Here is a 24,663-nt window from a genome sequence, read left to right on the forward strand (position 1 = left end):
TCACGATTTCGAATCCAGGGTGTGCTGAGTGACTCCAGCCTGGTCTCCTCTGCAACTAAATTGGCCCGGTTGCTAGGGAGGGTAGAGTCACATGGGGTAACCTCCTCATGGTCGCAATAATGTGGTTCGCTCTTGGTGGAGCGCGTGGTGAGTTGTGCATGGGTGTCATGGAGAATAGCGTGAAGCCTCCACACATGCTATGTCTCCGCAGTAACACACTCAACAAGCCACGTGATAAGATGCTCAGATTGACATCTTAGATGTGGAGGCAACTGAGATTCATCCTCCACCACCCGTATTGAGGCCAGACACTAAGCCACCACGAGGACTTAGAGCACATTGGGAATTGGGCATTCCAAATTGGGGAGAAAATAAAATAATAATAATAATAAAAATAAATAAATAGGCTAAAATATTTTTGTGAGCAAGTAATCTAATTACTTGTTAATAATGATTAGTAAGCATACACATGTGAAATATACTGTATATCAAATATGGAATGATATTCAATAAATGAAGTATACAAAACTTTAAAATATGGTATGAGCCTGTATGTCAACATGGTCTCATGAGAAGTCCTAATAATAGTATGTGATGGCGAAACATTAAGTTGGCATGTACAACATTTTTTATGACTATTACTCCCATTTAGAAAAACAAACAAACCAACAATGTTATTAAGATTTACTAAGGTTTAACCCCTGACCTAAACCATACCATAAAGTGTAACCCCTAACCCAACCCTAAACCTAAAGTACCTTCCTCTGTATCATAAATAACCCTTACATACACAATTTGGAGAGCTATATATAACAGTAGAAATGACTTTCCTTATGGGGACCACAATGTAGGTTTTTTGGGTTTAGCTCTCTTTGAGGGAACATTTTGTTCCCACATGGGTAGATAAACAAGACCACACACACACACACACACACACACACACACACACATCTGTACACACACACACTTAAGTACTATGCAATCACATCATTACATTATGACTGAGGACTGCGTGGTTTTCAAACAATGCTTTGACCCTAATTGAAGCCGTATGCTGTGTCATTCAATCTCAGCATTCATTACATGGCTTCCAAAAGTTCTCAAATGTATTACTTGCTTGCATTATAGTAATCTGTTTGTTGTCTCAAGCAGGCTCAGAGTGAAAAATGACAAACGAAGGCTTGTAGTTCAACTAAATTCCAAGCCTAACCCTTGCCCCAAAAGACTCACAAAATGCATTAGAGAGCAGGGTTTTACAGCTTTACATCATGCAGATGAATATTTCAGTGATTAGTGTCAGTCAGTCCAAGCAGGAAGATCTGGAATCAGGCCGTGAGACAATCCCAGCTGTCTCCTTAGAAAACACCAGTGTCTCAGCAGTTTGATTACAATTACTGTAAGTATTAAAACTCCTGCCAGCATTTTCTCAGCATGAATGCTCTGTTTGTGCAGAGTAGGCAGAGGCAGGTGGAGTGTAAATCAGGATTTGGGTCTCCCTCTATCTTAGGCCCAGCATGAAGGCCTTCCTCAGATCAGCAGAAATCTCTGCATGCTCTTCCTCCAGTAGGTGCTGTGTAGGATGTGTTTGACTTTCTGAGACTGTTGTTGTCCTACAGTACAGCTTTTTGCAATCACTATCAGTCTTCAATAATCCTTGACTGTATGAATGTTAAAGGGATAGTTCACCCAAAAATGGAAATTCAGTTATTATTTACAGTACTTACCGTCACGTTGTTCAAGACCTGTATGATTTTCTTACTGTGGAATATATTTTTTGAAGAATATCCTGGTGACTCTTTTCCATTTAACAAAAGTAAATGAAGACTAGCACTGTCAAGCTTCAGAATGACTAAGAAAAGCACCATTAAAGTGTCATAAAAGTGCTTCATATGACTTCTGTACTATATTCCAAGACTTCTGCATTCATACTGTACTGTATGATTTCTCCATTTGCGGAACAGACAAAAATTTAATTCAAGTCAATCTCTCTTTGGCATGAAAAGGAGTGGCCAGAACATTTATCAGAAATTTACATTTTGCGTTACACAGAAGAAAGTAAGTCAGATGGGTTTGGAACAGCATGAGGGTGAATAAATTATATCAGAAATATTTTTGGCTGAACTGTCCCTTTAAAGACAACATAAAACAGCATTTTGCATCATGCACTCTTAAAAATAAAAGACTATAGGTTATAAGGTTCTTCAAAAATGGTTATTTTAAGAGTGTTTTACTGAAAGGTTCTTTGGGAAACCAAAAACGGTTCTTATATGGCATTGCTGCAAAAACCCTTTCTGCAACCTTAATATTTAAGAGTGCATTTAAATTAAAAAATGGTATGAATTTCCCAGTAAAACAGAATATTCAAAAGGGAATTATGGGCAGTAAAAAGGGCAGTAGTTATGTTTATCAACTGGGATTTTATAGGATTGTATACTGTTTGTTTATAGGATTGTATACTGTTTGTTAGGCTATAATTTAATTGCTTCATATAATTCCTCATCATTTATTTTCCTCATCAATACTCATTCATAATTTTGAATGTTGATTGTTTTTGATCAAATAAAAAAAATATTTTGGTAGTTTCTGAGCTGTGTACTGTATGTATGTGTTTCTCTTCTGGATGATGTATTGCAGGTATGTGCATGTAATTTTAGGGAAGGATCTTATATATATATATACAGTACTGTGCAAAAGTTTTAGGAACTTGTGAAAAATGTTGCATAGTGTGGATGTCTTCAAAAATAATTACATAGTTTCAAGTCCAGTAAACATAAAAAGCTAAATCAATATTCGGTGTGGCCACCTTTGCCATTAAAACAGCCCCAGTTCTCATAGGTACATCTGGACACAGTTTGTCTTGGTTGTTGGCAGATATGATTTTCCAAGGTTCTTGGAGAATTCGCCACAGTTATTCAATCTATTTAGGCTGTCTCAATTGCTTCAGTCTCTTCATGTAATCCAGACTGACACCATGTTCAGGGGCTGTGTGGGGGCCATGACATCTGTTGCAGAGCTCCCTGTTCTTCTATTCTAATATTTTCTATTTGCAAAAGTAAATGTTTGGGAGTCTAACATGTATATTTCCTATTGACACACTAAACTGAAGATATAAGTAACAACTAACCATCTTAAGACAAATGCTTTTGTGAAGCATCTTATGTGCCTAAGAATTTTGCACAGTACTGTATACACCGATCAGCCACAAAATTAAAACCACCTGCCTAATACTGTGTAGGCCCCCCAAGTGCCGCCCAAAACAGCTCTGACCCATAGAGGCATGGACTCCACAAGACATCTGAAGATGTCCTGTTCTATCTGGCACTGAGACTTTAGCAGCAGATTCTTTATGTCCTGTAACTTGTGAGGTAGTGCCTCCATGGAACAGACTTGTTGGTCCATCACATCCCATAGGTGCTCAATCGGATTGAGATCTGAGGAATTTGGAGGCCAAGTCAGCGCATTAAATGCTTTGTCATGTTCCTCAAACCATTCCTGAACAATTTTTGCAGTGTGGCAGGGCACATTATCCTGCTGAAAGAGGCCACTGCCATCAGGGAATATCGCTGAAATGAAGGGGTGTACGTGGGCTTTAGGTAGGTAGTACGTGTTAAAGTAATATCCACATGAATGCCAGGACCCAAGGTTTCCCAGCAGAACATTGCCCAGAGCATCACACTGCCTCTGTCGGCCTGCCTTCTTCCCATAGTGCATCCTACTGCAATCTCTTCCCCAGGTAAACGACGCACACTCACCCGACCGGCCGTGCAGCAAGCTACAGTATGTTGCACTTTGTGTTCTGACACCTTTTTATCATGGCCAGCATTAACATTTCCAGAAATTCATGCTACAGTAGCTCTTCTGTAGGATCAGACCAGAGGGGCTAGCCTTCGCTTCCCATGCACATCAATGAGACTTGGGCGCCCATGACCCTGTCACTGGCTCACCGGTTGTCCTTCCTTGGACCACTTTTGGTAGGTACTAACCACTGCTTACCGGGAACACCCCACAAGACCTGCCGTTTTGGAGATGCTCTGACCAAATCATCCAGCCATCACAATTTGGCCCTTGTCAAAGCCACTCAGATCCTTATGCTTGCCCATTTTTCCAGCTTCCAACACACGAAATTCAAGAACTGACTGTGCACTTGCTGCCTAATATATCCCACCTCTACACAGGTGCCATTGTAACCAGATAATAAATGTTATTCACTTGTTAACCACCTGTCAGTGTTTTTAATGTTGTGGTTGAGCAGTGTACATATGTATGTATGTATGTATGTATACACAACACACACACACACACACACACACACACACTGATCAGCCACAACATTAAAACCACCCAGGAGATCAGCATCATTAAAATCCCAGGAGATCAGCAGTTACAGAAATACTCAAACCAGCCTGTCTCGCACCAACAATCATCCATGTTATTATCTAATCAGCCAATCATGTGGCAGCAGCGAAGTGTATAAAATCAAGCAGATATGGGTCAGGAGCTTCAGTTAATTTTCACTTCAACCATCAGAATGGAGAAAAAATGTGTTCTCAGTGATTTGGACTGTGGCATGTTTGTTGGTGCCAGATGGGCTGGTCTGAGTATTTCTGTAACTGCTGACCTCCTGGCATTTTCATACAACAGTCTCTAGAAATTACTCAGAATGGTGGCAAAAACAAAAACCATCCAGTGAGTGGCAGTTCTGTGGATAGAAATGTCTTGTTGATGAGAGAGGTCAACAGAGAATGGCCAGACTGGTTCGAACTGACAAAGTCTACGGTAACTCATATAACCACTTCTGTACAATTGTGGTGAGAGAGAGATGTGGGTTGGGGCTGTTTTGGTGGCACAAGGGGGACCTACACAATATTAGGCAGGTGGTTTTAATGTTCTGGCTGATCGATGTGTGTGTGTGTGTGTGTGTGTGTGTGTGTGTGTGTGTGTATATATATATATATATATATATATATATATATATATATATATATATATATATATTATCCAGTAGGAGAGGAATGTAGACTGCAGGAAGGTAAGATAACAACTGATATAAAATCTAATTAAGGCTCTGAAAGCTTGCCATTGCTTTTAATGCTGGGTTTATAATTAGGTTACAGGATTCAATTTAAGTAAGTTTCATGACAGATGGTCTACATACCAATGAAGAATTAGATTTTTTTGTCCTAATAGCTGATGAATGCAGAGTTAGATGGAGATGCAGTTCTGTGATCCATCTACTGTAAATAAGTAAATGTAAATATAAATGTAATACTGTAAAATGTAATAGGTTGAGCCTCAGGAAAATATGCACGATGTTGACTCTTCCACATTACTGGTTATTTCTTATGAAAGGAAGTGAAGGAATTAAACGCATCCCAGGGAAACAAAGCCAGGCAGTTTCACTCAAGAGACAGAAAACATATGCATAAGCAGGCAGGCAAAATAAAAAAGATGAAACATACACTGGGAAAAGGGATGACCTGGACCTGATCAAACTGAAAAACAAAATCAGAGAGAGAGTAATACAGGGGCAGAGAGATAGAAAGAGAGAAAGACAGAAAACAAACAAGAGAAAGAGATTTATAAAAAATTAAGCACAACACATGGACAGCGTAACTGAGATTACACATAATTGTCAAATTAATATTACATTCCTAAGACACAGACAGACATGTCAATGAAAATCCTGGTTCGCAGGGTACATTTTGAGAGGGCTGTAAAACACATGGATTTGTTTAAAGTAGCTGTGGGTCCAAAACATTTTAAAGCATATAAACATGTAAAATGGCAAGACATTCCTCGGCAGATCGCGAGTCATTTGCAGGCAAATATTTGTCGTAATGCGATCCGATTTAGTTCCATTTATAGCTGCCTGTACCTGCTTTGGCAGCACATACAAGTGCTTGTGGAGTGCCGTGGCTTAAAGTTTCTCCATAGACAAGTGGGGTTGTTCCACACGGTACACTGCCCAGCGTTTGTGTGTGTGTGTGTATTTAGATGTGTGCAAGAGACAGGAAGATAAAAAAATAAGAAAGAAAGAACAAGGTGATCTCATTCACAGTACATTCAAAAGTACACATGTACATTTTTTGAACGATTGGATACACTCAAACTTAATCTAAAACATAAAACCTTTTACATATTAACAATTATAGAGATGTACAATTTTTATTACAAATCACTCAGAACTGAATTAATTCATTATAATGTGAAAATTAGGTAAATGTTTTAACTTTAATGTAATGTAATGTAATCTCAATTTTTATAAATATAATAAATTCAACCTATAATTTCCAAGAATTTAGTATTTTCTGAACCTTTTAGGATGTGTAAACATTTGAACACCTCTAAATCTGTTTTATGTTTTAGATGATGTCCATACACAAATATAGTATGTTTCAATATCTATTCACATACAAAAATGTATGTGTGCTAGAATCACAAATACTCATGAGATCATGTTAGAAAGGGAGAGTTAGAAAGACAGAGAGAAAACCAAAGAAAAGAGAAAAAAAGAGAGTAGAAAGGAATATCCTGAGCAGCCAGTAATCAATCACATAAGACACACACCCAAGATCCGCTTTATTGAAATGAAAGAATCAGTCCAGGAATGAGAGGGAAAGAGTGTGCATGGGTGGGTGGAAATTGAAGAATGTGTGTGAGGGAAAGCGGGCCCATCATTTCTAGAACTAGATGGTAAACATCGCAGCGGGTTCACTGGGTTCGGAACAGCTGGAAAACTTTGTGGTATGGACATGGGAACAGAGTGCACAGAGCCTGCATTTGGCCGCAGCTCGCGAAAAAAATAAAATAAATCACTTTGGCTAATCTGAAAGAAAATGAGCAAAGCTTACTAATAAACACTAAACGTAATAATAAATAGGGATGGGCATTTTACGTTTTTTTTTGAAGAGTTACTTTAAAATGAGTATGACATGATGGTGTAATTGATATTTTGTTTCATTCACACCAAAAACAATACTTTCAAAATAAGATAACTTCAACAACCTTAACTTAAACAATTAAAAACAAAACTGTACACATACAAATTCCTTGACGATATAAAGGCAATCACATTAATATAATGTATGTTCTTATTAAAAAAACAAGTGGCAAGAATCAACTTTGTGAGGTTTGAATGGTTTTTACTAGTCGAATAGTCAGATAGAGAATGAGTACTCAACTAATCGATTACTCGTGCACATCCCCACTGATAAACAGATGTTATTCTGAGCTAGAACAGCATCAGTGAGTCAAACTTCATAAAGTAAATTATATTAAATAAACTTCCATGCATCCAATTCTGAAGATTTTAACACTGTGAAATAGGAATAAACAGAAAAACAATACAGAAATAATGGCCAATAACCAATTAATGGCCAATTAAAAATGGACTATTCCTATTTTGTATAAAAATTAAAAATCAATAGTTTTAAAAGCAAATATCAAAATAAAAACAACAACAAAAACTATTTGCTAATAGGTTAAGTAAATACATATATTTCAATATACATTTTATGAAAACGAGTCTTAATATCTAATGCAATTTTGCCAATTTATCTCGTTTAGGTATTTTTACAGGAAAACAAAACAAAAATACTGATTAGGAACATGAATTTTTGCATTGTTTAAGTTAGCACTAGATGAAGGCAAAAGTAATTAAATCCACAATTATGCAATATTGACAGATAAATAATTAAATACAAATATCGTCCAATAAATTATATGGCCCCAATATATCTAGCATTCCTACATTGAAACTGTCATTGAGAGAAATAAATAAGGCCTCACCTTTGGAGGGCTGCTGTTCTCCTCTGCAGGTGGAGGAAGGCTGCAGGTCTTGATGTTGGAGGCTGGAGGTTCCACATTATAGTCCCGGAAACAGCAGAAGAAGGGACTAAAGATACTTCTGTTCCTCTGTTTCTTTAAACTGCTGTTGGACTGGGAGACTGTGACACAGAAAAACACAGACACCACACATTGGTCACTGCAATGCACAAACCGCTCAAAACATCTGGAGCTTTACCGTCCCTGCCCTGTAACTTAAAACCCGTCAGCCTTGCATGCAGTACACGTTCACGAAGGAGGTTGTAACCGAACGGACGAAAAAAAACAACAACTGTCCATCGGTGTTTGCGTGTTGTTACCACGCAAAGTCACATGACAGAACAAGTGTGCAATTAGCTCCTTGTGTTTTGTGGTACACAGAACACGTCTCCATGGGCAACTCTGTCACCTTTGCCCCCTGCGCTTGCATGCCTGCAATCCTGCGAATGCATTCCAGAGCTTACAACAGCACGTCATCACGCACAGCAATATGTCTCAAGTACAGTTACACAACCACATTAAACACTCCCTATTTGGCAAAAAAATGCAATTTGGACACTGTTAAAACAGACAACATGTTTGAGCTGTAGAACTGATGGTGATGGGTTTAAAACTAAAACTAAAAGGTTGTGTGTATGATTATTTTCTAAAGTGAATTTGTTTATAGCTGCTATACAAACACTTGACTTAATTTCAGGTATCAATATTTTTATCTAAATGTTTTCACATTAATAATATTTAGGGAAAAAAGAGATTAACCATCTATTAGAGCCAGCAAGTGAATTAGAGGACGAAATGTACTGCCGCGTTATGTAAACAAACACTCAATTATTTATATTCAACCAAAATACAAACTCAGAATAAGCTAAGAATATAAGTCTATAGCTTGGTTCAATTGAGTTAGGGTTAGGGGTTTCAATTTACAGATGTCCGTTCAGATCCTCCATACAGCTAGTTTTCATGAAATGATAAACAAGCTGGAACCAAAGTACACTATTCACTCATATTGCTCTATGATGGAGTAAAACAGTACATTCAGAACTTTTACGCAAAGCACCGAAGTCCAATTAAGATGAATAAGAAACAAGTGAGTGAAACATTGCAATACTGTACAATATATCACACCAGTTGACTTGCTGGATAATAAACACAGAGAAAAATTGACTCTCCACAGGTGATCTAGTGAGGTGTGCAGACCATGTATTATTGTGACTGGAAAAACATGTCACTCTTGACAGCTTATGGTTGTCCACCGTAGTCCGATGATGACCATCTTCTCCTTTATTTATGAGTTTTTTTGATGGCTGTACAATCCAATCCTTGACTTGCAGATACGGTTGCATACAGAACATATGAATGTTTGGCTGGAGGGGGCAGGTTTAGCTTTGTGCCCCTTTTCCTGTCTCTCTTGGAGGCCAAATTTTTTTCAATACCTTTATGCACTCAGATTGCCAGAGCAAATGTCAAACAGCAAGGTATTCTACTGCAGATGGTTTGATGTTGCACCGCTTCAGTGTGGTCTTGAGCTGGTCTTTAAATATCTTTTTCTGCCCCTCTGGCAAGCGCTGACCATGGCATAACTCACACAGGATTTTACAGGGAAGACAGCTATCAGGCATGCATATGAAGTATCCAAGCCATCTAAGCTGGTGCTGGTGTAGTATGTATTCGATGCTGGTTCTGTTAGTGCAACAAAGGATTTCTGTATGTGGAAATGTGTCATTCCATGTGACTGAAAGGATCTTCTGGAGGCATTAGATTTTAAAAGGCCTCTCAGGCTTTAATATAGCAACTGTATGTAGTCCATACAGGAGGGTAGAAATGCAGACTGCATGATATATAAGCACCTTGGTATGGAGGTTGAGATTGTGGTTTTCAAAAACAATTTTTCTGAACCTACCAAAGGATTCAGATGCTTGTTTGAGGCAATATTGTATTTTATCATCTGGTGTGAAGTTGTTAGAAATTATACTGCCCAAGTATTTGAATTGTGGCACTGTGGCTAGTTGTTGCTCTTGTATTGAGAAAATGAAAGAGAATGGGAGAATGATTGTACAGTGTGCCATTTAAAGATGTTCTCAGTCTTCTGAACATTAACTGCCAGACCCATTCATTGGTAGGCAGTGACAGCAGCTGAGATGGTGGCTTGAAGGGCCTCTGGGGTGTTTGCCACCAGGGCACAGTCATCAGCGTACTGCAGTTCAACTATTTCCACGGATCTGAGCTTAGTCAAAGCCTGCAGTCTTCTGATGTTAAAGCTGTTGCCATCAAGATGGAAATTAATGGTGACTCCTGCCTTCCCCTCAATCTCCCTATGTAACAATGTGGTCACACAGGCAAGGAATATATTAAATAGAGCATGAGCCATAACACAGCCCTGCCTGACACCAGAATTCACAGTGAAAGGCTCTGACCTCTGCCCCCCAACTGTGACATGGGCCATCAATCCTGTGTGGAACTGGCTGAGGAGTGTGAGGAATTTAGGTGGGCAACCACATTTCTGAAGTACCTCCCAAAGTAGTTCTCTGTTTACGGTGTCAAATGCCTTACACAGATCTACAAATGCCATAAACAAGTCTTGATATTGTTCCCTACATTTCTCTTGAAGTTACCTAGTGACAAAAATCATGTCAACAGTACCTCTGTCTTTCCGCAATCCACTGCGACTCCGGCATGATGTGTTCTGACACAGACTGAGTCAGTCTTTTGAGCATGACCTTAGCCAAAACCTTTCCGGCAATAGACAGAAGTGCAATTCCCCTACTGTTGGAGCAGATGGATTTATCTCCCTTGTTTTTGTAGATGTTCACTATGTTAGCATCTTTCCGGCATTGGGGAATGCATTCCTGGTCCCAGGCCTCTGTAATGTACTGGTGCAGTGCTCTTGTGCAGAGGTAACACCCTCTTTAGGATCTCTGCTAGAATACTGTCAGAACAAGATGACCTCTTGTTTTTTAAGGTTTTGATGGCAGCTCTGACTTCACTGAAAGTTGGTGGTTCATCAAGATATACGAATGTGGGTAATCCCTGAAATTCCAGTATAACTTCCGGGTCCATTTCACTAGGCTGGTTTAGCAATTGATTGAAGTGTTCCTTCCAGCACTCCACTATTAAAGTCTGGTCTTTAATCAGGGTTGTGCCATCCGTTGACCTAACAGGGGACACTGAGCAATTCCAGGGGCCATAGAATGTCTTTTGTTCATAATAGAAATTGTGCATGTCATTTCTATCTGAAAACATTTGAATTTCATGTACTTTTGCAATCATCCAGTCATTTTGCAAGTCTCAAAGGGTGGTTTGTAAATGTTTTACTATTTTTAAGACCCTGCCATTGCTTTTTCAGTGCTTGTGAGTGTGGATTGTTAAGGGCTGCTCTATGAGCTTTATGTTCATTGCCAAAGAAGGAGTTGATTGTGCTGGAATTCTCATCAAACCAGTCTTAATGCTTTTGGTCTGAAATCCAATGGTATCGACAGTCGCATCATAGAGAGCTGAACTAACTGTGGACCTCTTTTTATCAATGCCAACCCCTGATGTCGTATTGTCATCTGAAGCATCCAGTTTTTAATGGAAGTTATTCACAATGCTGACGTTGTCTAGTTTGTGGCAGTTGAAAAAAGGTGATGGTCTGTCCAGCATTCAGTCTTCTCATTGCACGAGTAAGCAAAACATCCCAGAGATAAGTCTGCCTGACTAAGATGTAGTCTATAAGGCATTAGTGTTTTGACCATGATGTCTTATATTTCTTTTTCTGTTGAAAGATGGAATTGGTAATAGGGAGATTGTGCTCTGCACATAGGGTAAGAAGACTCAGGCCATTGCTGTTTACTTGCCCAATGCCGCGATGTCCAATCACTCCTTCCTAAATTTGCATATTCCTCCCTTCTCTTGGTTAAAGTCGCCCAGCAAGGGGGCCTGGGTAGCTCAGCAAGTAAATCCTTCCTTTTTTACTGAGATTTCAATCATCAGTGAAGACAACAAGAACCAGAGAATGAGAACAAAGAGGAACATTTTTACTATTCAGTGAAGAAAATATATATTTTTTAAAGTTTAGGTGTTGTTGAGAAAGTGCATGATAATATTTACATTTAGGTTGTCTTTACATGGAATGACTCAAAAATGACTCATTTTTATTAAATGTATCGGTAACACGTTACAATAAGATTGCGTGTAAACATTAACATTTAATTAACATGAAATATTAACATTATTTTTTACACCATTTTTAATAAAAATAATATGGCAATTTCTACATACACTAATACAGTTTAATATAAGAAATTAGTAATGTAACATCATTAAGAACTAACATGAACATTTCAATGAACAATTTTGTATGTGTATTGGTGTTACCACAGTGTACGGTGTTACCGGTTTTACTCAGCACAAGAGACAACACCGCTGTGAAATTTTATACCAGTGGAAACATTTTGAATGTAACTTCCAATATCAATAAAATAGCCTAACGAATAGAATAGCCTTAAATAGAGAATAGTTGCCTGATGAAGAATTTTTGACCCATGATAAATGAACCTAAATAACGCAATGAAAGCCAGATGTTCTTTACCAACATATCAAATTACACAGGCAGTAAAGCGCACTGACAGAAGACATTTAATTGCAGGCAGCAAATATAATGTGCATGGTGGGTAACTGTAAGACATCTCGGATTCGGAATGACACAAGAAATGCTGTTAGACACACAGACTCATGCTTGAAGAAACAAACTTTATTACATTTTTAAGAACAGATGACAGAAAAGACGTCTATGCGCATGTATGACACACTGATTGCACGTCATACACTTTATTTCCACAGAGCAGTTTGTTGTGAGCGCAACTCCTCAGTGTCACTTTATATATAGTCTATACATCTGTGATTAAATCATAAATAATACAAAAACATGTGCACCTCAAACCATGATTTATATCTCAGTGATTATTATCATCATTATAATTATTATGTTTACATTTAAAATAGTTTTTAGATCTTAATTTGCATTAGTAATTTTCCGCAGTTGTCTCAGACGATATTTGCCTGACAGTAAATGAATGACTGGTTTCATTTTTATTTTTTAGTTAAAATCAATAAAAAATAAAGTTAAAAGTTTGAAATCAAGCTGCTTTGCATTATTGTGCAGGCTATTGCTAATCAAAAATTACACCATAGTACCACTTAGCATCCAACCAGTGGCAATACCGGTGTTAATCGGTTTGAACATGAACACCGCACTTGAGTGAAAATGATGATACTATGGCAATATTTTGTTATATTTTATGGAAATAGATATGTTTAATATCCTTATGTTTAATATCAGTTAATGCATTGGGGTATTCTGTTTTATATTTAATGTAGTTTACTTAATGTTTACCTGATGGTGTTTAGTGTTTGTGTGAGTGTCTCTACATGTTTATTGGTCATAGCTCCTGGAAGAGCAATATTGGTGAACTTCATGTAATCATGTGCTCTTCTGTAATTTTTATGGTGATTAACACTAGCTTATAAAGTAAAAAGCAGATTTTTACAGTTTCAGAGGGTTAATATCAAGTTTATGACATTTTTACAGTGAATTACAACCGTTTTAAACAGTAAAACGTACAGGTTGTTCTGTAAAGTTGTTTATATTTTTACTCTATTTTATATTTACATAATTATTCTGGCAACCACAGCTGCCAGTTGTTGTTTTTTGTAAAAAAAAAAAAAACAGGATTTTTATTTTACAGTGTATATAACCTTAACATAAAGTGTATAAATAAATCACAAGGTCAACGATTAATTCGTACCCTGTACAACAGGTTCCAGGTTCCCAGCTATGTCCTTAAGTTCCAGAATTCTATGTCTAAATCTGTCCCTAGAGCTCAGTCTTGCAATAGCCTATAAAATGAGCTTAATAATTTGCTTTCTTAAATGTAATTATATTCCATGGACTCTGAATCATTAGAATGTAAATGTCTTAACTAAATAGGTATTTTGATTGAGTTTTTGCTTGAAACCTATGTACATCTGCTGGCCTTGGCCAGATGTGTTTTTAATTCTCGATGAGTCTGACCTCCCTACATAAAGGTTAAATAAAAATAAAAGCTGTTAGCCAATCTCATAATGGCAGAAGCATTATCGATGGGTCTGACCTTCCTACATAAAGGTTAAATAAAAATCAAAGCTCTGAGCCAATCTCATAATGGCAGAAGCATTATGGTAATAGCTAACAGCATGTGTCTGATTACGGTTTGGAAAACACATAAGGTCACAGAGAGCATCAGACCATGAGAAAATCAGCTTCCTGAGGCGTGGTACAGTGGCAACACTTAATGAGGCTGACAAGAACTCAGTTAAGCCTTATTATGCTAGTCTTTATGGTGATCCCCAAACAAGAGACTCAAGTCATTATAAACCACCTGTATGAGTAAAAGACTATTGAATATTCAGGAAATGCATTTACTGAATTGTTACTCATTTCATATGCAAAGGTAAGCCAATACTACTTCATATCTTTTTAATTAACATTATTTACATACACTCACCTAAAGGATTATTAGGAACACCATACTAATACTGTGTTTGACCTCCTTTCGCCTTCAGAACTGCCTTAATTCTACGTGGCATTGATTCAACAAGGTGCTGAAAGCATTCTTTAGAAATGTTGGCCCATATTGATAGGATAGCATCTTGCAGTTGATGGAGATTTGTGGGATGCACATCCAGGGCACGAAGCTCCCGTTCCACCACATCCCAAAGATGCTCTATTGGGTTGAGATCTGGTGACTGTGGGGGCCATTTTAGGACAGTGAACTCATTGTCATGTTCAAGAAACCAATTTGAAATGATTCGAGCTTTGTGACATGGTGCATTATCCTGCTGGAAGTAGCCATCAGAGGATGGGTACATGGTGGCCATAAAGGGATGGACATGGTCAGAAACAATGCTCAGGTAGGCTGTGGCATTTAAACGATGCCCAATTGGCACTAAAGGGCCTAAAGTGTGCCAAGAAAACATCCCCCACACCATTACACCACCGCCACCAGCCTGCACAGTGGTAACAAGGCATGATGGATCCATGTTCTCATTCTGTTTACGCCAAATTCTGACTCTACCATCTGAATGTATCAACAGAAATGGAGACTCATCAGACCAGGCAACATTTTTCCAGTCTTCAACTGTCCAATTTTGGTGAGCTCTTGCAAATTGTAGCCTCTTTTTCCTATTTGTTGTGGAGATGAGTGGTACCCGGTGGGGTCTTCTGCTGTTGTAGCCCATCCACCTCAAGGTTGTGCATGTTGTGGCTTCATAAATGCTTTGCTGCATACCTCGGTTGTAACGAGTGGTTATTTCAGGCAAAGTTGCTCTTCTATCAGCTTGAATCAGTCGGCCCATTCTCCTCTGACCTCTAGCATCAACAAGGCATTTTCGCCCACAGGACTGCCGCATACTGGATGTTTTTCCCTTTTCACACCATTCTTTGTAAACCCTAGAAATGGTTGTGCTTGAAAATCCCAGTAACTGAGCAGATTGTGAAATACTCAGACTGGCCCGTCTGGCACCAATAACCATGCCACGCTCAAAATTGCTTAAATCACCTTTCTTTCCCATTCTGACATTCAGTTTGGAGTTCAGGAGATTGTCTTGACCAGGACCACACCCCTAAATGCATTGAAGCAACTGCCATGTGATTGGTTGATTAGATAATTGCATTAATGAGAAATTGAACAGGTGTTCCTAATAATCCTTTAGGTGAGTGTATAGAAGCCTTAATGGTGAAGAAGCAAATTAGAGACCAGAAAACAAAACAATAAATATATGTCAAATTCTACAATCATGTAGAAAATGGTACTTTCATTGCAAAAGAATAGTCACACCTGGTGCAAGTGACTGTAAACAGACTGTAGTGTTATTTGTGTGGAACTAATCTGAGGGGTTGAGTGGTCATTTACTTAAACACAGATTCTCCAAACAATCACAGGCATTCGATTCTCTGACTTTCAACCCAAAAATAACCACCTGTTTGCTGGCAAGCTGGGCTCTGTGGCATATGAGGTGCACGGACATGCACAGAACGAGGGCTACAGGGGCACAAAGCCCAGCCCCTTTTGTTCACAAATATAAAGTTGCCCTTTTAAGCGGAGGTGCCTTTAAGAGTGTGGAGATTTAAGTAGAGATATCTTTGCTACAGCCTTCCTCAAATTCCCAAATTGCTTAGTGCTGAGCAATCCCTCCCACCAGCACCTCCATTTTAAGGCTGTTGGTATTTTCCCGCCTTGGTCGCTTGCCCTGCTTGGCAGTCTAATATTATGCAAGTGGGAAGGACTATATGAGAGACAGAGAGATGTAGAGAGGGGACATATAAGATCACAGCCAGTGTTATGAAGCCTCTGCAGGAAGTGCTTTGTACCCAATACCAGCCCTCTGAATAAACACTCAGCACAAACTGGGGCTACTTTTTCAGAAATACATTAACATGGTGCATAGCATGCTACTTTCAGTATGCATGGAATACCCGGATGACCAAATAAAACGGCTAAAACCAGAAACAGTAATTACCACTAACCAGCAAATTCTTCTCAGGTGAACCCCTTTACCGCTTCTTCTCTCCCCAGATGGGCATTCGACCACACCCTCGCCTCTACAAGTATACTGCACAATATGCAGTAAACAGAAGGCTTTTCCAAACATAGCCAGGGTTTTCTCACACACACACACACACACACAACACAACACAATACAACACAACATACCCAACTAAAAACATATTCTCTGGCTCGCCACAGGAATGTGACCATCAGTTTGAATGGCAATGCCCTCTCTCTCTCTCTCTCTCTCTCTCTCTTAGTCTTTGATGCTCTCTGATACAGCTTGACATGTTATGTATTCTGTTCAAATTAAGCCTCACTCCACAAAGTCTAGTTAACAAACAGCTGTTTTCAATACTGCGTGAATGCAATTATTTGTCAAACAAAGTAGAGGTATCACAGCTGAATGAGTGTGGAGATAAGAACACCCAATCCTGCAAAAAAGTTGACAAGAGCCCATCGTTGTAACATTGATATTTAATTGACAGTTGTCTTTTTGGTTAATCATTAAAACAAGCTGCATTCACCTCATACGTAAAACTCATTAGGAAATTAATAATGCTTGTTATCAGATAATCTATCCTAAATATAAGTGCATTTCATCTTTTCTGTGGCACTGGCAGGATATTTCACTTCTTTTACTTAAACAATTATCAGAAGTACTGATAATTGTACAGATTTTCTTCTTTTTCTTATTCTTCTTTTTTTTCTGCCTTAAATGTGTCTGGGCATCAGAGACCATAAGTCATGGAGACACCAAACTTGGCAGGATGATCTCAAATCCAAAAACAACAAAAAAACTTTCATAACATTACAGCAATTTGAGAGACAAAGTTCAAATTAAATATGCATTTTATTTGTTTCAAATACTAACATATTCTAAAAAATAGATTTGACAAATGAACAAAAATGGCTGCCAACGGCCAATAAAATTTTAGCACCTTATAACATGCATTTGGAATGGCCGAGGGCTATGTAAATGAATATAAACAATCAGGGTGTCAACTCGAAGCCGCATAACAAATTTTGTGACAATATCACAAATCATCCGGATATACACAGTGGCGGTATAATTAGCTAATTCGTGTTTTTGCTCATAACTCCGGAACCGTATAGGCTACAATACAAATGTGTAGCTTCTCTGAATCCACCAGCGCCCCACATTGATATGGTCATTTGAATTTCCATTTCCAGACATTTGTGTCATTTAATACAAAATGAGCATGAAATTTGGCAGGGGATTCACACCGCATCTGAATGTGGCCAAAATCCACATTCCAATGTGTCTTCGGTGTGAACAGCCAGGTCACATTAAATGTGACATTTACATTCAACATTCGTCATTTGCACACTAGATATACATCTAGTGTGTATACATACGCCTGTTATATTTATAAACTTTTCAGTGCAAGTCATATCTGTCTAGTTAATGCATTCAGTTTCTTTTTAAGGTAAGAAAATAAAAGTATAGGCTTCAACAGTTGGGTTCGGTGATTAATTTGGCTTGCACGTTAAATATGTGGATGAAAAGATACAGATGTAGATTTATATAACGGCACTCTTTGCTTGTCACTCACTCAGAAAACAGTTTCTTTAGTTCTCAAACTATATCAAAAGACGAATGCAAGCCAGTCTATGTAAATATGAATAAATAAAGATAACTCTTCTTACCTTACATATATGTAATACTGTTTTTCCTGCTGTCTTTCCATTTTATGGTGTGTTTCGCTCATATACAGTCAGGTCCATAAATATTGGGACATCGACACAATTCTAATCTTTTTGGCTCTATACACCACCACAATGTAACGGTTACCCTGTCTTGTCCCTCTGTTGCCCTTTGTTTGTAATTTTGTCACTTTTGGTATTTCTTAGTTTTCACTTTAGTCCCTTATTTAACTCCACAGTCCTCTGTTAGCGTTCGTGTTCACTGTTCATTGTTTACACCTGCCCTTGTTAATTTGCCTTTGGTTTCTGTTAATCACCTTGTTATCTTGTTTGAGTTCTGTTCTTTCATTGGCCCCTTTTCCCATGTTTGTGTATTTATACCCCGTGTCTTTGTTCAGTCTTTGTCCATCGTTGTTTGATGTTAGCCTGATGTGTGCTTCTCTCCCTTGTACCCTGTTTGTCTCTACCGTGGTTACCTTATCTAGTTTATGTTTCTTTTCCCCATCGTGGGTTGTTCTTTTGTTCATTTTGTGTTTTCTGATTAAATAAACTCAAACTGCGTTTGGATCCGCATCTCCTCGTCAGCCTCGTTATTCAAACGTTACAGAACGATCGACCGCACAATGGATCCAGCAGTTTTTCGGGCGAACTATGAACTGCTCAGCCTGAAGCAAGGGGACCGACCTATAGAAGACCACATCCACGACTTTCTGGTTCTGGCAAACGTTTCAGACTTCCCTAATTTCTCCCTGGTAGTCTTCTTCCGAGGCAACCTGAGTGACGGGCTGAAGGAGCGGCTGCCACCGCGCGACTGGACGCTCCGCGCGACTGGACGCTCAGCGCGTTCGTTGAGGAGACCCTACAGATCTGCGGTTCTCCCTTAACAGTGGACATCCTCGAGGAGAACCCCGTAGCGCCTCCCGCAGTATTGACCCTCCATTCACCCGTGGTTCGTCCTTTCACGCCAGTCAACGAGCCAGCGCGGTCCTCTTCGTCCGCCCGGAGGAGGAGAAGACAGGCTTCCGCCTCCCGGCCCACGCCTTCCCCGGTCTGCGAGCCAGAGCCCACAACTGCCCCGGTGAGCGAGCCAGCTGCCACGCATGTCACAGTGAGCGAGCCAGCGGCCACGCATGTCACAGTGAGCGAACCAGTGCCTACGGCCTCTACCGTCAGCAAGCCTGAGCCCTCGTCAACCGCGGTCAGCGAGCCTGAGCCCTTGCCAGCCACGGTCAGCGAACCTGAAGCCACGCCGACCAGGAACAACATCCCAGCTTCGCCAGTCGCATCAGCCCGGAGAAAGGGAGAGGTCTCTGCACTCCAGCCACCGCCTGCCACAGCCCCATGCTCTGAACCCCCCTTGGCTCTGCCCTCAGCGCCCAGCGAACCCAAGCCGGCGCTTACCACGGCAACCCAGCCAGTGCTTGTAGCCTCGGACGTCAGTGAGCCAGCGCCTGTAGCCTCGGACGTCAGTGAGCCAGCGCCTGCAGCCTCGACCGTCCCTGAGCCAGCGCCTGCGGCCTCGACCGTCCCTGAGCCAGCGCCTGCGGCCTCGACCGTCCCTGAGCCAGCGCCTGCGGCCTCGACCGTCCCTGAGCCAGCGCCTGCGGCCTCGACCGTCCCTGAGCCAGCGCCTGCGGCCTCGACCGTCCCTGAGCCAGCGCCTGCGGCCTCGACCGTCCCTGAGCCAGCGCCTGCGGCCTCGACCGTCCAAGAGTCAGTGCCAGTAACCATGACCGCCCAAGAGCCAGCGCCAGTGGTCGTGCCCATCCTAGAGCCAGCACCTCTCGGGTCTTCCAGGGCTCCTCCTCCAGAGCTTTCCAGAGCTCCGCCATCCGAGTTTCCCGAGCTTTCCAGAGCTCCGCCTTCCGAGTTTCCCGAGCTTTCCAGAGCTCCGCCTTCCGAGTTTCCCGAGCTTTCCAGAGCTCCGCCTTCCGAGTTTCCCGAGCTTTCCAGAGCTCCGCTTTCCAGAGCTCCGCCTCCCGAGCTTTCCAGAGCTCCGCCTCCCGAGCTTTCCAGAGCTCCGCCTCCCGAGCTTTCCAGAGCTCCGCCCCTCAAGCCTCTCGAGCCTGCCAGGGCTCCGCCCCTCAAGCCTCTCGAGCCTGCCAGGGCTCCGCCTCTCGAGCCTTCCAGGGCTCCGCCTCCTGAACCTCTCGAGCCTGCCAGGGCTCCGCCCCTCAAGCCTCTCGAGCCTTCCAGGGCTCCGCCCCCCGAGCCTCCTACGGCTCCGCCCCCAGAGCCTCTTGAGCCTCCTACGGCTCCGCCCCCAGAGCCTCTCGAGCCTCCTGCAGCTCCGCCTACGGGGCCTCCTGCGGTTCCACCCCCAGAGCCTTCTACGGCTCCGCCTCCAGAACCTCCGATTGCTCCGCCTCTCGATCCACTCAAGCCTTTGACGGCTCCGCCCCCAGAGCCTCTTGAGCCTCCTACGGCTCCACCTCTCGAGCCACTCAAGCCTTCGACGGCCCCGCCCTCAGAGCCTCCCGAGCCTCCTATGGCTCCGCCACCCGAGCCTCCTACGGCTCCGCCTCTCAGGCCACTCAAGCCTTCGACGGCTCCGCCCTCAGAGCCTCCTATGGCTCCGCCTCCCGAGCCTCCTCCGGCACCGCCTCTCAGGCCACTCAAGCCTTTGGCGGCTCCACCCTCAGAGCCTCCTACGTCTCTACCCCCAGAGACTCCAGAGTCTTCCTGGTCTCCGCTCCTAGAGCCTCCCACGGTGCCGCCTACCTCGGCTCCGCCTCCTGAGCCTCTTTCAGCTCCGCCTCCCGAGCCTCTCCCGGCTCCGCCTCCGAAGCCTCCATTGGCTCCGTCTTCAGAGCCTTCATCACCTTCGGCTCCGCCTCCTGAACCTCCTTCAATTCCTCCTCCCGAGCCTCTCCCGGCTCCGCCCCCGAAGCCTCCATTGGCTCCGTCTTCAGAGCCTTCTTCGCCCTCGCCACCTTCGGCTCCACCTCCAGTGGCTCCGCCTTCTGAGCCTTCTACACCATCGCCTCCCTTGGCTCCGCCCAACACTGTTCCACCTCCTGACCTGCCCAAGGCCTTACCACCTGAGTCTGCCATGGCCCTGCCTAAGCCTCCTTTGGCGCCGCCTCCTAAGTCTTCTAGGGCTCCGCCCCCGAAGTCCTCCTTGGCTCCGCCTCACACGGCTCTGCCAGCCTCTGTCCTGTGGCCTCTTCCCAGACCCCCTGACCCAGTCCCTGTCCGGTGGCCTCCACCCAGGCCTCCTAACCCAGTCCCTGTCCATTGGCCTCCTCCCTGGTCCCCCAAACCTGTCCTTGCCCTGTGGCCAGCTCCCAGACCACTGAAACCTGACCCCGCCCGGTCGATACCACCCCGGCCTCCTAAACCTGTCCCTTTGTGCCCCCATGGACTGCCTGGTTGTCCCTTGTGCCCCCGTGGGCTGTCTCATCTCCCTTTGTGCCCCCCGTGGACTGTCTCATTTCCCCTCGTGGCCCCCCCGGACTTCCTGCCTGCCCTCTGTGCCCCTTGGACTGACTCCTTGTTCTTGTGCCCCCTTTGGTCTGCCTGTCTGCCCCCGGACTTCCTGCCTGCCCAGTGTTCCCCCCTGGTCTGCCTGTCTGCCCATGTGCCCACTTGGACTGTCTGTTTGCCCCTGGTGCCCTCATGTTGTTCTTATGGATTTTTGTCTTTTGTGTTATTAAGGATCGTCTGGTATCCGATCCTTAAGGGGGGGGGGGGGCTATGTAACGGTTACCCTGTCTTGTCCTCTGTTGCCCTTTGTTTGTAATTTTGTCACTTTTGGTATTTCTTAGTTTTCACTTTAGTCCCTTATTTAACTCCACAGTCCTCTGTTAGCGTTCGTGTTCACTGTTCATTGTTTACACCTGCCCTTGTTAATTTGCCTTTGGTTTCTGTTAATCACCTTGTTATCTTGTTTGAGTTCTGTTCTTTCATTGGCCCCTTTTCCCATGTTTGTGTATTTATACCCCGTGTCTTTGTTCAGTCTTTGTCGATCGTTGTTTGATGTTAGCCTGATGTGTGCTTCTCTCCCTTGTTCCCTGTTTGTCTCTACCGTGGTTACCTTAACTAGTTTATGTTTCTTTTCCCCATCGTGGGTTGTTCTTTTGTTCATTTTGTGTTTTCTGATTAAATAAACTCAAACTGCGTTTGGATCCGCATCTCCTCGTCAGCCTCGTTATTCAAACGTTACACACAATGGATTTGAAATGAAACGAACAAGATGTGCTTTAACTGCAGACTTTCAGCTTTAATTTGAGGGTATTTACATCCAAATCAGGTGAATTAATAATTGAATATTAATTACAATATCAACTACATAGCTAATTGTATAACTGTGCATATTATACACTAATGCAATCGAGAACAAAACACATCTATAATTGTGATCTTTGTGACAGATGATTCTTTTTATTCCAATAAACTTCAGTTTATTTGGGCGGTGGGAATTCTGGTGTTCTGCATGCTTTTTGTCCAGAAACCTTTTTTTGCAATTTCGATTTATTCAAAAACATACTTTTTCAATCTCGTCCAAGGCCGTTTGTCCTATTCTCACAAAACTTGGTGTATATCATCTACAGACCCTCCTGACAAAAAGTTAGCAAAATAATTTTGATGCGTCAAATCATTTAAAAGATATACGCAAATATGTTTTGGGAATGGCCTATTATGACTAATTAACCTGTATCTTGAAAGTGCAATTTTCAAACTTAACTACATTTGTACACATAGATAAGAGAACACTCTGAGGTAAGATAACAAGTTTCATAAATTTTTTTATGCTAGGGGGCACGATACCTTAAGACAATCCTATTTTTGCAACTGTGCTAAAAGCATAGTATCACACCAAAATTGCTGTCCACAGCATCCACAGGATCTTTATCAAATTTGTTTGTTTTGGTAATCTCGCCACATGTGCTTGGCCCCTGACAATAGTCGCTTATGGCTATATTTCTTTTTTTTTTCTGCCCTAAAAGTGTCTGGGCATCAGAGACTGTAAATCCTAGAGATCCAAACTTGGCAGGATGGTCCCAAATCCCAACTGCTACTCCGGCACATACACACACCCGTATCTGACCTTAGGTGGCGCTATAATAAGCACTTTTAAATTTGTGTTAATATCTCCGCAACTGTAAGGGCTAGAATCAAAATATTTTTTTCATCTGATTCCTTGAGTCAAGGCCTACAAAATATATATCAGATTTAATTTCTGTCTATAAAGTTTTTCTGCCATTTTGAATTTTGTGCCTTTTTTTAACTCCTCCTAGGTCATTTGTCCGATTGACATGAATATTGGTATATATAATCTACAAACCCTACTGACAAAAATTTCTCAAAAGAATTTAGATGTCAAATCATCCTGAAGATATTAGTAATACAATTCCTTCAGTGGAACACATTTTGATTCATTAATCAATATCTACTCAACGTAACGAAACCGGGTACACAGGCCATGTTGAGGATGCATGCAAATTTTCTTACAATTCTACCCATGGGGTGCTACAACTAAAATACTGTGATAACTGCAGTCTTTTATCGAAAAAGTTCAAATTAAATATGCACCTTTTTTGGTTCAAGTGATAACATATCCTTGAAATATTGATTCGACAAATCAACAAAAATGGCCGCCAGCAGCCAATCAAACTTCAGCACCTAATAGCTTGAATTGTGAATGGCCAATGGTTGTGAAACTTATTATACACAAGGGTCTCTACAAGGGGCAGTACTAGGGTCAGTGGGCATTCGGGGCTTAGCCCAGACCTCTATAGAAATAGGACCATCCTTTGATGAAATATCAGAATATAATACACTTTCAAATAAAAACCTGAATACAATCATGCACAAATTGCATGCTTTTAACATCTATACTTTAAAACGTGATTTTATAAAACCCCCACTATTTTGCCCCTTTGCTTTCCATAGTTTGACACACAATGTGTATGGCTGTATACAGTTTTCATTGATTTTAAGTTTAATTGATTGATTTTAATTGAAGTTAATTTACAAGAAAACAGGTTGTAAACAAGCTAAATTGGTACTAGAGATTAAAAACAATGGCTAGTTCGCCTAAAGTTTGCTATATTTATTGCATTAAATCTTAAAAAAGAGTTTTGCTAAACACGCAAATGCCCTGGCTCTAGACTTAATAGTTAGCAAATTCCTTAAATACATCTGTATATATTACTCCTTGTTTTCAGGGTTATATATATAGATATATATATATATATATCTATATATATAAATAATTGTTACTTACTGCATCTGGATGAACCAACTCAACAGTTTCCAAGACACACAGCATCACGTGCCACAAACTCTCTTCTTGCATGCGCACACAAAGGCTACACAAGAGCTGGAAAGCAGCTGCCAACAAGACAGCTCATGGGTTAAGAATTGAGTCTGTATTTGGTGTTGGCAATACCATAGAAAGACAGGAATCATTAATTTATAAACAGTATATTACCCTAAATTTAAAATGTAATGTTAAAATAATAAAATGTAATTTGTTTTCATATCAAGTTGATACCCAAGCACTGGTACTTAGGACATCACTACAAAAAGATGATCAAAACATTCAGGGCTTTATGGAAAACATTTGTTAAGGCCTGTAGCCCAGCGCTGGAGCCGCCCATGG

At 41.3% G+C, this 24,663-nt stretch overlaps 1 protein-coding gene across 2 annotated transcripts in view; it reads right to left on the reverse strand.

The window, feature by feature from the left end:
- The window catches only part of LOC127634890 (CTD small phosphatase-like protein), a 68,158-nt gene that overhangs the window by 14,682 nt on the left and 28,813 nt on the right, over positions 1 to 24,663 (reverse strand). The window contains exons 2-3 of one of the 2 annotated variants that reach the window (XM_052114632.1): positions 7,789 to 7,946; positions 5,460 to 5,492 (exon numbers count right to left, since the gene is read on the reverse strand). In XM_052114632.1, the coding sequence (XP_051970592.1) occupies positions 5,460 to 5,492; positions 7,789 to 7,946 (191 nt within the window). The remainder of the gene's footprint in view (positions 1 to 5,459; positions 5,493 to 7,788; positions 7,947 to 24,663) is intronic. The other variant, XM_052114633.1, reaches the window with a different exon arrangement.

The sequence above is a fragment of the Xyrauchen texanus genome, chromosome 42 (assembly GCF_025860055.1).
Source record: "Xyrauchen texanus isolate HMW12.3.18 chromosome 42, RBS_HiC_50CHRs, whole genome shotgun sequence".
In the NCBI taxonomy this organism is placed as follows: Eukaryota; Metazoa; Chordata; class Actinopteri; order Cypriniformes; family Catostomidae; genus Xyrauchen; species Xyrauchen texanus.